Raw genomic sequence first — 13324 nt, 5'->3', positions numbered from 1 at the left:
AAAACAACAAAATACCAGAAGTAATAAAAAATGATTTTTTCATTAGCTGTACTGAAACTACAAGTTCTTGTAGTGGAAGAAGATTATAAATGGTGCCTTTCAGAATGTGGTTAATAAAATGATGATTGTTCTCTGGCACTTTATCTAGTCTTTGCATACCATATGTCATTAATTTCTAAATCAAAACAAGAATATTAGTTTGACAGAGTAGTTGTTGAAAATTCCTTGGGCCTGGTGCAGCTTGCAGAATGCTTTGCCCTGATGTAGACCTTCTGAAAATAGAGATTAAGTTATCTGAGCGTGCTATATTGCATGTGGTTAGTTCTGGTGAACACAGCAAATTAAAACTAAAAACCCCCACTCTTTTCTCTTGAAGTCATAAACATCGTAGCTAGACTCAGTCAGAAAAGTTAGTACTGTTTTAAGATCAAAATGTAAGAGTCTCTGAAGGTTGGTTGTGTAGTTGTCTGTAGCATACAAGTATTGTAAATACAATCAGTCTTAAAATAATGGTTAAAAAAAAAAAAGAAGTTTTTGCTTAAACAGCTCCTAAAACAGTAGTAATTTGTGTGTCAGTCCCTGTCTGTGTAGGTGTGCCGGTGGGATAAAAGCTCTGCTGCTTCTATTTCATTGAAAATAAATAGCATGTTTCAAGTTCTTCCATATCCTTTTTTTTAAACTAACTTTGAAATTGCATTCTACTTTCTCAATTTAAAAAGTAGATTTACTGCACGACAACAAACTCAGGGGTTGTAAAAGTGAGTATGTTTTTGTAAGATTCTGTTAAAATACGTAGTACTGAGTGCAGCAGTATTTTAATATTCTTTTCTTAATTTCTCAAGGCAATCAGAGTTTTCTTCATGCTCCGTTCGCTATCGCTGCACTTGCGAGGTGAGCCAGAAACTCAGTTACCCCTCACAAGGGAGGAAGATCTGATAAAGACCGATGACGTTCTCGACTTGAGTAAGTAGTCCCTCAGTTTCCTATATAGTCTATGACATGGAAAAATTGCTGGCTGTTTTTTTTTTTTTTTAAGTTAGAAATGCCAAAGAATTACCTTCTTTGTGTAATTGACTACTAAGGATGATTGTGTTAAATTTGTCTTCTGTCGGATTTGGAATATTTCTTGTGGGGTTTTTTTGTTTTTTAATTTCTAAAGAAACTGTTAATAAATATTCCAGGGTTTAAATACTAGCACATGAAGGATTTGGAGTCCTTCATCTGATTTCCTGGTATGTTCGTTTTTTAAATGAACTAATCCTAGGAGGATTTTCTTCTATTCTGCTTTCACCTGTTCAAACTGCACTTAAACCATTCATGAAGTTTAAGGGACTGAAGGTAATTGCCCCAACAGCTCCACTGTGCCATTTTAGCAATACTGGGGTTTGCTTGTCATTGTGTCCTGCCCACCCTGGAGTTCTTCACATTTCTTCTGTCATTGAAAGCTGGCATATGGAAGCTTTAACTCCCGTAGTTGAACAGGACGTAGTTGAACAGGACGCTGAGCTGGTGCCAGAGGGCATCAGGCTACAACATCCAGAATGACTTGGTGATATTAAGTAGTACTTGTTATGAAGTTAAAGGCCGAGAACCTTCTTTCTGCAGTGTGCTCTGCCTACGAAGAAACCAAAAAGTTGGGAGGAATAGAATAATGAAGTAGGCTATTTGTCTGTAAATTCAATATTCCTGTGTTCATTTAACATCAAAATATGCATCTCTATATGACCTTTTGTGTTACTAAACAGGACAACTTCTAGAGTAACTCTGACCTAAATCATAAAGCTGGAGTTTTACCGTCTCCAGCACTGACATTAAGAAACACTAACTTGTTAAGTTTTAAGTTAATTTACTATAGTGTGAGACACTTGGTTTTTGTTTAAAGGTTTAAAACATGTAGAGAAGTGTGCTTTTAGGCTAGAATTGAAAGTGCATGATAATGTAAATACTATTAGTTCCATTTGTTGTAATCAAGACCTAAGACAATGTGACATTGGCACTGGCTGATAAGTAGTTACCTTTTGTTCAGGCAATTGTCTCATTAAGAACTTGGAGGTAACATTTGTAGCTTTCAATGACATGTGACTGCTAAAATGGGGAGTGTGCGTCTGCTAGAGTTTTAATTATTGAGGGTTCTTTTTTTTAAAAAAAAAAAGAAGGAAAAGGATGCTTGATGTTTCAGATGTTAATTTCTTTAATTCTCTGTGTTTAAGTGCTTGTTGATCTTAGTGCAACTAAAAAAAACCCAGTTGCCTCAGCTGCCTTAATAGATGCTATGGGATTTTGTCCAGTATCTCAGATCTTTTTGTCCATCAAGTCCATTAAGGATATTAATTGTTTCAGTGAAGGAGAAACACTGAAATCAAGTGAGCTAAGCAGAAGTTTTTTGATGTCAGAGCTGCTGTGCAGTATCTTAATGGGTGAAATCCAGATTAAACCTTAAATGAATTCTATTTCAAAAATATTATTATTAAAAACTAATTAAATTTTTTAGAAAATATATTTCTCTGAAAAAACTGAAAATGTCAGAGGGCACTCCCTCTGGCATGAAGTGCAAGCCATGCAGCTTAGAGCAGTGAAAGGTTTTGAGAACAAACTCATTTATCTGTGAATGTGCAAAGAATGCTATCAAAGCAGTTACTGCACTTGTAAAAATGTACAAGCTGTCAGACGTGGACAGACATTTACTTAGTAACTGTAAGTGTTCGGCTGCAACAGGTGAGAAGATCTCGAGGTATTGATCCAGGGTTTGTGTTTTTGGTAGCTGTGGTGTGGAGGGCAGCCAGTTGAGCCATCGCAATTCCCATTTGTTGAATTTCTCTATTACTTAGAAGATTTAAGAAAATGTACAGGGAAAATACTTGTTAAAATGTGTTCTTCAGTGGTTGGATTCTGTTCTTTTCCTACTGGTATTGTTTTGGTTTGATGAATTAAGCAGAAAGAGCTTAATGTAAACGCAACACTTTTGGTCTTTCCCAAGAAACTTTCCCAAAGAGAATGAACAGCACAAGATATCATTAATTACACTACGCCATTATTAGTTGTCAGGTAAAAATTATGTCCAGAATTTAGTTACTGTTGACTTGCTAAAGGATTAGTAATATAGAATTAACTCAGTTTCCTGTTTCAAATGAGTTAGGTATTTATTGTGATGCTGGCACTTTGCCAGAGGGTGAGATGAAATAATGAATCAGTTTCTACTGAAAAAAAAAAAAAGGTGTTTTTCTTGAATTAACTGGAAATGTGTTTATGAAGTAGTTGTTAGTTTTTTAAGAACGTACTGAAGAAAGGGTAGATCTGATTGAAATAGTGTTTCCAAATGTTATATATTCCTCCTCCCCACCCACCCAAAAAAAGAAAAAGGACACCTTTTGTCCTTGCTTATCTGTGAGTCTAGAGAAATGCTGAGCGCTCTCATAAAATTAAATGGACTGCACCACACATATCGTTCATTGCACGTGTCTTTTTATTACTTCAGTTCTAAGGCGATTGCTTTTCCATGGAATACAAGGTATTTTGGTTGGTTACAATTCCTAAACTGCTTTTTTCTGTTATTGTTACTTTACCTGAGTTGAGTTAGTACAGTGATGAAGTTCTAGTGTGTATGGTAGCATGAAGACATAGTTTCCAGTTCAAGTCTTTTCATTGCCCAAGAAATAGAGACAAGAGAATATCGGCATTTTGGCATAAAGTATATGGGATGCACGCTGTTGCGTAGGTGCTGTACCCTGGGAGGAGACCTAGCAATTGGCAAAATGTGACCCAAAAAATGGAATTGTGGGCCTTTTTTATTCATTATCACTTTGGAGATATTTTTGATCTAACAAATTTTCTTCTATATTATTACAATGCTTTTGAAATTCTTCTGAACACTGAGATGTCTCTGGTGATTATGCTCATTTGTATCCATACAGTGTGCAGAAGGAGTAGAGATTAAGGAGATCCAGTAATTATTTCAGCTACTGTTTTGATTTGAAAAAAATCCTGCAAAACTCACCATATCTAAACAGCTTGTTTCATTGTTTCCTGAATGCAGTGCTGGTGTTTTCTGAGAGCTTGATGAGAAAGGTCGAAGTTTGTTGTAAAGAGGCATTTTAATATTTGGACGCACCTGTGTTCATTGTAAATCTTTTAAGTGTAGTTACAAGGTTGTGAGCACTATATGTGACTGTACATTTAGAAATGAGTCAGATATTCCACAGAAGGTTTAGTCCATATTGCTGGGTGTGCTGCCACCACGGTGATATCTGCCATGACTTGTCAGTGTTGTTTTTTACTGTAAATGGTTTTGAAGCACTCGTGTATTATGCGATAACTGCCTCCCTTAGTCTGTGTGTGAGTTTGCAGGTGTCTTCTGTAGGTGGCTTCTTTAATGTTATGCAGCAGCTCTCTGTTTGTGTGAAGGTGACTGGTACTTGGTTTCAGGCTGCTGTGACAGAGTTTTAAATGCCACTGCCAAGAGGTAAATGATGATTCATTTAAAGCCGCTATTTCTTTGCTAAAACTGAAAAAAAGTAATATAATAAAGTCTTCTTTTTCACTCTGTCCCTACCAAATATATAGGCTTTCTAAAGGCACACTAGCACACATGGCACAAGAAATGGATCATGTTCAGTATGCTTGAAATGTGATCAGCATGTGAGAGGAAATCACAGCTATTCTAAAAAATTCCAGCAGATGCTCCTTTTAAATGCCAACATATACTTTTTCCTGGGTATCATCAGGAGGCAAGACTTTTTCTGGACTTAATGGCATAACTCATCTGTAGTGTGTATGGTGGATCAAATTTTGTATTTATTGGTGGGAATGTGGAAGAGTTTAATTGGGCTAGTTTGCTTATTTGCCAGTAGTTAATTATTTAATATTTTACTTGTGATAGTGATCTTTTCTCTGTTAGATGTAGTACAGTCTTTCCAGGCAAATAGTTGCATGTGTTCATACAGTATTTTCACCAAATTTACATCATCTTTGCTGCAAGCAGCTGAAGTCTTTGAACTCTCCTTCCTAGACTGTGTTTCCTAAAAGTTGTATTTTTCTTAGAGAAGGTCCAGAGAAGTCTTGGATCCATGTCTTGGAGGTGTAATGTCCCAGCTGGTTACAGGCTTCGTTAGTTTTGAGGAAAATCTCCAAAATGACACTACACTTATTGGCAGCAGTGTCCCATCAGCGACCATTCTGGCTCTGGTTCACCTTCATCCCCAGGTGGAATTTCAATAGGACTGAAGTTTAGTGGGCTTGAAATTCTTTCATCTAAATATGGTTGGGTATCTGTAACTGTTTTATAGCATAGCTGTAAGTATTTTCAGATCGGTTCACTGGAAATGTGTTTAACCACACAGTCATCTTTTATGACAAAAACAGAAGTAGCTTATGACCCTTCAGCAGTTGTGAACTAGAAACAGTCATGGAAATAGGGTACATTCAGTTTTATAAACTTGAAAGATTCCTGTAACAACTGCCTAATAAATTAGTAATTTTCCTTTTTGTGCTTTGATAAATTGTTACAGTAATGCTTTATGTGAAGTTTTTGTCAGATCTAAAATGAAGAGTTTCTGCTCTGGAAAACAGTTCCTGCCCTTTGAGTTCTTTGCCTTGAGTACTGCATTTTTGTAGTCAGGCAGTTGAATTTGTACAGCAGTAATTCCAAGCATTTTAATCTTGCTGTTGCACTAACAACTGTATAAATGCTGGACAAAACCAAGTATTTGAGGACTTCACAACTCTCTTTGGTGTTATGACACTTATGTTGAGAATTTCACAACAGGTTATCCACAAAATTCAGCAACCTCATATTATGTATTTGGAGGAGTCCACACCAGGTCTTAAGAAGAAAAAGGGCTGTTCCAGGAATTCGTATGAACTGAAATAAATGTTGATGGATTAATTGGATTAAAGAATGAAAGAGGCAATGAAGGGTCACTGGTTAAGAAGTAACCAGTTACATTCCAAAGTCCTATCTTGAAACACATTTCTAATTGTTGAAAGCCTTGAGGGCTCGTTAACACTGATAGCTCTTTAATGCTTGTTATTGTAACTGCTTCAAAAAGGTATCAGCTCTAAGAGTTGATGCAGTATAGAGGATGGGTCATATATATTAAGTCTGGCCTTGTTTCATCATACCAACTGTTTGAGGATTGATTCCTCCTCAGTTAATAGCTATAGTCATAAGGATTTTCTTGTTTTATTCTCTATGACTTGGAAAAAAAACTTGAACCTAGCTTGTGCATTATATATGACTTCTTGAAGCTAGTTCGGTTTGAACCAAAGTGTGTTCCTAGAAAAATGTTCATGATTAGAAACTTTGTCCTGTGAAGGAGCAGAGAACAGAGTACCAATTGTGTAGTTTAATCACTCAATTATTTTCACCGTGGAACTGCTGCCATTTGTAGCTTTTGTCTATTAGACTTGGCTCTGTGTTACATTACATGGATGTATTAGATCTATACTTCTGTTACCACTTCTAGATGTGTATATATACAATATATACAAATACAGATACACTTTTGGATCAAAAATTTAGATACAGCTTTGGATGCATTTAATATATATCATTCTCTATTATTGTTCAGGTTATTAGAATGTCATTGGTACAGTAATACTGGAGTAGGATTCTGTTGGCAAAGCGTAGCCTATGTAGCCATTTTAGATCTCCTCTGATTTTCTGCCTGGTTTCCCAGCTCTTTTTCTAAGAAGGAATGCATCTCCCATAGGCCCTATAGTAGTATTTGCCAATCCTGTATGGATTTCTTGAGCTTTTCTAGGGCATATGAGCAGGTAATAGCCATCAATCCTCATGTAACTGAATCCCATCCTGTAGGTATTGCAGAAAAGTCAGAGTGTTGTATTGATTCAACTTGTTTTCTCCATTTTCAAAAGCGCACACTTAATTCACACCACATTTGCCTTAATTATCCTCTCTTTAATGCATTAGCATATTTCCTCCCTGTTCTCTCCTGCCACCCAAACAATTGTGAATGGATCCTGCTGGTAAAGGGTAATTGGTAGAATCATTGAAACGATATTTGGAAGGGACTTCTTGGTTGTGGTGTGGGGTTTTTTGGGGGAGGAAGAGGAGGTGGGTTTTGGGAGGAGTGTTTGGTTTTTTTTTTTTGAAACTTGACAGCCTTTGTTGATAGACATCACACAACCTTTCTGGCTAACCTGCTGTGCTGTATTACGCACAAGAGAATTTCCCCTACCTCCCAAACTGAAATTTGTGGCTGGTGTCTCCAGTTGTATGACCAGCCGCTGCAAAGAGCTGTGTGCTTCCCCTTCAGCTTATAGCTATCCCACAGACTGTTCTAGTATGAAATATGGTGTTAACTACTTGTTTGGATGTTTGGACAAGTAAGTTTTACTGTTTTGTATAATCTGCACCCTCATTCCTATCTATTTAGCTAATACTTCTAGTTTGATTTTTAGGCTGTGGTGTGTTGTTAGTTAGTTTATTTTACCATGGCTATTTGAACAAATAACTCCAAACTGCTGAGCCTATCAATACCTTACTAATACCAAAGAATCAGAGCACTAAGGAGAAGAAGTGATTGAAAAACTATGACTAAGGTAGAACTCATTGCTTGCAAGTTGGATGGTTTCTATTTAAAAAAAAACCTCTAACAAAACCAAACAAAAAACAACAACAAAAAAAAAACCCAAAACAAGCAAACACCAATGCCTAAGCCCAGTCAAAACTATTGCAGGAAATAGTTAGAATGCTTCAACTTAGCTGGCTAAATCCATCGAATTTTGTGGCATACCATCTAGAATTGCAAAGATTATTAACTCAGTAGGACAGTGCGTGTGGTCATAGAATCAAATACTTGCTATGAATTGTACTAGATGAGAGGAAAAAGACCTGTGTGCAGTAAGTACGTGAATGAAAGTATTGGTTTGAAGCAAAGGAAAAGGGCAACTGTAGTAAGATAAGCAAAGGTCTGCTAGAAGGTGTCAGTGCTGGTTTATGGGATGCTCAGTAAACTTCAGCTGGTGTAAAGAAGGTGATTTAGTTGCTTTTCAAGATTGATGGGCTTGAACTGGAACAGGTGCACTGAGGAGATGCAGGAGGATCAGGGAATGGGGTATTTGCTCCCTGAGATCTGTATTTTGGCACTTGTTTGAGGGGTCCTAGAGTAAAGGTTAAGAGAGGATATATTTATTCATTATAAATGAATAAAATGGGTCGATAAGAGAAAAAAAGTAATCTCATGTAGTCTTGAAGTTAAAAGGCTTCTAGCAGTCAGAACAGTCAGGTTTCAGCCCTGTAGAAATGTAGCTTGTGTCAGAATGGAGCTGAAGTTTATAATGGGGTGGATGTAATTGCCTGCAGTGGGGTCAGCCTATCTTTGGTCGTTGGGGAAGACTTTTTGAGACTTCTGTTTAGTGAGGGAAATCGACACTGATGCAATTACAACCCTGAAATGAAGTTGAAATGAAGAAATGACCTTTAAACTAAAAGGTAATGAAGGTGGTAGGAAAAAGCAAGATGCATACAATGCACGTCTTATATGTAGCTTGTAAGATACCTGAACCACTGTTGTCAAAATATATCCTGCCCTTTCTAAGTAACTGTGACTATCATAGGGAAATGCAAAATATATATTAAAAAACCCCACCTTGTGTAACTTTAGACATGTCTTGTAAAGATGATTACACTTTTATATATTAACGTTTTACGTTACACAGAGCAACCAAACCCCAGACTCCTCAACTTCAGTATTTATGTGATTTTTTTTTCCTTTCTTCCTACAGATAACAGTGATCTAATTGCTTGTACAGTCATAACAAAGGATGGGGGTCAAGTTCAAAGATTCCTGGCTGTGGATATTTACCAGATGAGTTTGGTTGAGCCAGATATTGCCAGACTTGGCTGGGGAGTAGTTAAGTTTGCAGGTCTTTTGCAGGTAAGAAGTTTTAATCCGAGCAATTACTTTTTCTCAGTTGAAAATTTACCTTTACATTGGGTAAAAAGTGATACCAATATTAGCTCATCTATTTAAGCTCTGTACCATGCTTATTTGTTTCTTCTGTTGCTAGTCCTTTTTCTAGTTCCCGCCTTTTAAAGTGTTTCTGTTTTTCTGAAGAAGTTTCCATAGTTAACTAGAAGCACACTTGAAAATGAGGTAACTTCCCCAGTACATATTGGACTGTGATCATTTGAACATGAAATCGTATACAATCGGGATGAAGTCTCAAGCACTTTCTTTAAGTGACAATGTAATGAACTCTCTGAGAGTTCTGATCTTCCTACACAGGTAGGGAAGGTAACAGGTTGCAACTTCAAAATAATCTGTGCTTATCTGATTGATTTCACAGAATCACACACACACACAGAATTGACTGGGTTGGAAAAGACCTCAGAGATCATCAAGTCCAACTCTTGGTCCAACTCAAAAGCTTTAAGAAGTTTCTCTCATTTACGTCTCTCTTGCCTTAGCCAACACTGTATTTCCTGAAAATTCACTATGCTCAAATAACCTATTTGAATTTTAAAATTACTTAATCTTTGAGTACCAGTTTCTGAAGAGCTAAATCCAAGGTTGTACAATTTCCATAGTCCCTCCCACACTTTTTTTTTTAACACAGAAACTGGGTTTTTAGGAGGCTTAGTGGACCATTCACAGGATTTTCTTTTAATGTTGGTATTTAATCTGTGGTTTAAAAATGCTAACTTTTGCATTAGCTACTTGCTTTCTGTTTCTTTTTAGGATATGCAGGTGACTGGAGTAGAGGATGACAGCAGAGCTCTGAACATAATAATTCATAAGCCTGCCTCAAGTCCTCATTCTAAGCCCTTTCCTATCCTTCAAGCTACATTTATCTTTTCTGATCACATTCGCTGCATTATTGCAAAACAACGTCTTGCAAAAGGCCGTATACAGGCTCGGCGTATGAAAATGCAGAGAATAGCAGGTAAATGGTTATTTTGAAATTATTCTAAGAATCAAGGATTGTATGTTGCAGCAAGTCACTCTGTAACATAAGGATGTGTTAGAAAAAAATCTAAGAAGTGGTGTGCAACAGAAAACTAAATCAGCGTCTAGTTTCGAAGCCATAGATACTATTGAAGTAAAATATGTGTTTTCATTTGCAATGATAGACACATCAAAGAAAGGATGAAAAAGGACTCCTGTCTTGTTACCTCTAGCTGCCAATCATTTCACAAAACTTGGCATTTCTCTGTAAATGTGATTCAGTGATTCAAAATGAAAACGCGCTACTTAGAAAGCAGATGTTCTACTGCCTTGGGGCTGAATTGGAGCTCAGCTCACCCCATTCCTGGGTTGGGTGGTGTCCTGATGGTGTAGTGCTTAATGTTTGGATGTGGTGATGATGAGCCATCCAAAATGTTAAGTGGATTAAAATTATCAGCAGCCGGATTTCTGTGTTTGGAGGAAATGCATGCAAAGAGATGGGAGTTAATTTGAGTAAATGGCAAAGAGTGATTAAAATCTTATTCGAATACTAAGTGGGTGAAGAGTAGATTGAAGCTTACCAGTAAGCTAAGTGAATTGGTGAGTATGGAAAAGGAAACTCTGAAATACAGAAAGGAAAACAGGTGGGCAAACAAAAAAGGACAGCAGCCATCTCAGTTACTTGGTTTGTCCAAGAACAATAACGAACTAATCAGAGTTGTGAAAAACAAGGTCATAGCTGGTATTAAAATTATTGAGTTGTCCAGAGAATTATTCTGATTGTAGATGGTGTGAGATTATTTTGGTGTTTTATGATTCTGTAGGAAGTGAAGCAAAAAGTTTTTATGCTTTGAGTTTAAAAAATAGGCATGTCATCTTTTATGGCTTGCTTCATGGCAAAAAAATTAAAGCAAGATTGAGGCTAATACAAGTCTATTTTGATATTAAAATCTTAGGCTGACTGGCAATGCAAAGGCATTTTTTTGCCATTTTAAAGCAGATTGTCTCTCTAAATGACTTTCTGCAGACTTCAGTTGTAGCTAATGAATGACTTCATTTGTACAAGGAAAAACAGTTGTGGTTGTTTTTTTTGTTTTTTTGTTTTAATAACTCCTATGGCCTACTTAATGCAAGCTTATTGTAATCCTTTTTTTTCTCCTCCACTGTATTCTGAGGCTTCCTTGTGTGAATGTGGTGTGGACAGCAATGGTACAAAGGTTGCCAGAAATGTTGTCTCTTCTTTTCCAATGCAATTGTAAGCATGATTAAGAGGTAAATGCAGGCAAGTTATGTTAAATGTCCAATTTAGACTAAAACTTCCTGAGCAAATTATCAATTGTATTTTCACCTATTCTTCCTTTTATGTATTTTTGAGTAACAAAAATTATCAATTGTGATTAAACATAGCTCTCCTGGATCTTCCTGTTCAGCCTTCAACTGAGGTTCTGGGTTTTGGACATAGCTCTGCAGCTGCAGCCCAGCACCTTCCGTTTAGATTTTACGATCATGCACGACGCAGCAGCAGTGACACTACAGTGCAACGCTCTGTTTTTGCATCTGTTGACAAAGTCCCAGGTAAGATTAGCATTCATTGTCAAGTGGTTTTTGCTTTGTGATTTTTATCTGCAAAAGCTGAACTGTAACTTGTATAAGCAATGGAAAAGCTTCCTGTGAAATGTTTCTGAATACTCCTAGATAAACAAGTAATACCTGGGTGTGTATTCCAGGTACTTTTGAGCAATCCCTCCCTGGCAGTTTCCCAAATACACTGAAGTGTCTTAATATTTTGCCTTCCTTCACAAACTGAGTTAGTTTAAATCATGTTTAGCATACTCAGTGTTTGTGCAACACATCTGTCAGTTGTGGTGGTTCCTTCTTCAGTTTGGTTATGATTTTTTTGCCAGTTGGTAAAAATAGCTGGGATACTGTGCATGGCTGCGTTTACCTTGGAGCTGGCAAGGCAGAAAAGGACCACAGCTACTCCTACAACATTACTTGGCATTGGTTTTAAAGGAATAATTCTGAATCAATGAGCTCTTTGGTCTCCTCACTCTGTTTCACCACTTGACTTCTCTGCAGAGGTTTTTTTCCAGATGGTGAACTTTTCTTCTTTTGGATTGAGTAGTTTTAAAGATTAATCTCATACTGCTTGAAAGTACTTAATTTTGTTGTATTATACAAAAAGATGCACCCTTGTTTACCACCAGCTGCCAGTCATTTCACAAAACTCAGCATTTCTCTGTAAATGTGATTCAGTGAATCAAAATTCAGATGCCCTACTTAGAAAGCAGGTGTTCTACAGATTAGGACTGAATTGGAGCTCAGCTTGTCCAAGTTTGGGAACAGAAGTCATGAAAGCATTTGTACTGTCGGTCAGGTTTTTCAAGGCATGTTGTATGTTGGGAATGTATTTCCTTATTTGACACGACTTCCATGGAAAAGGTGTGGTTGGAAAGCTGCCGGTGCTGCTGCTTCAGGAGCAGCCTTCCCTAAGAAGAGTGTGCCTGTGTTCATGACAAGTGACGTCATCTACTAGTTCTTTTACTTTTGGGGATGGTGCAACACAATAGTTTGTTCAAACAACCCCATACTTACTTTGAATTCCAGGAAGTGAAGAATTCCAGTGTATGCACATGCAAATCCAGGGGAAAAACTAGTCTGAAGCTTTTACTTGATACCAAACATGGGAAACCAGACACAGAACATGACACACTTCAAATGCTGTGTTTTTGAAATGAATTTTATGATAGTGACTAATATAATAAAAATAGATTAATTTATTGGTTTACATCTGATTACAAAATAAATACAAGTGCCTCTTCCTTCTCCCCATATCTTCACTACTGAATGAATGAGGTTTCCTAGTTCCAAGTAATTTTCACAGGAATGTGTTTGTGTTTACCTCTTAATCAGGCCTGGAGTGATTTTTACTTTAAGAGAAAGATTTCATGCTCCATGTTTTAATTTCTTCATGCTATAACTTTATTTGGTTGAGTTCAGCAGAGCTCCTATAGTCTGATAATTTGATTGTACTTGTAAGAAACCAGTTGTGCTTTCCCTTGATGATGGTGGCTTTTGTTGCTTTAAAGGAGAGCTATTTTTGGCAATATTTTTAGAAATTTAATCACCTTTTTTAGTAGGACCATGTTAGCTGTTAGTGCTGTACATCCAGCATGATTTTTAAAAAATGGACAGTGACATAAATGTTTTCAGCCCTCCTGCAAATTTCACTCTGTGGGGAATTTTAGTACAACTATTGAGTCAGTTCCCTAATCCCCCTTCTCAGTGAATTTAGAGTTTTCAATAACAGTTATTTTAGTCTGCTCTGGTTCAGTTTCTGTTGTAGTGCATATATAAAGCTCTACATATTTCACCAGAGAGCACACAGTTACTTTATTGTAGTCAAACTGTGTTTC

General features: G+C 36.9%; 1 protein-coding gene across 21 annotated transcripts in view; it reads left to right on the top strand.

Annotated features, from left to right (window-relative positions):
* CLEC16A (C-type lectin domain containing 16A) overlaps positions 1-13324 on the top strand; it is a 170462-nt gene that overhangs the window by 40962 nt on the left and 116176 nt on the right. For 20 of the 21 annotated variants that reach the window (XM_065030473.1, XM_065030478.1, XM_065030477.1 and 17 more), the window contains exons 18-21: positions 843-963; positions 8746-8897; positions 9702-9906; positions 11316-11483. In XM_065030473.1, coding sequence (XP_064886545.1) covers positions 843-963; positions 8746-8897; positions 9702-9906; positions 11316-11483 — 646 coding nt within the window. The remainder of the gene's footprint in view (positions 1-842; positions 964-8745; positions 8898-9701; positions 9907-11315; positions 11484-13324) is intronic. The other variant, XM_065030492.1, reaches the window with a different exon arrangement.

Source organism: Columba livia, chromosome 15, assembly GCF_036013475.1.
Source record: "Columba livia isolate bColLiv1 breed racing homer chromosome 15, bColLiv1.pat.W.v2, whole genome shotgun sequence".
NCBI classification, from domain to species: domain Eukaryota; kingdom Metazoa; phylum Chordata; class Aves; order Columbiformes; family Columbidae; genus Columba; species Columba livia.
The sequence above is the reverse complement of the archived record's forward strand: the minus strand, read 5'-3'. Positions and strand labels throughout refer to the sequence as shown.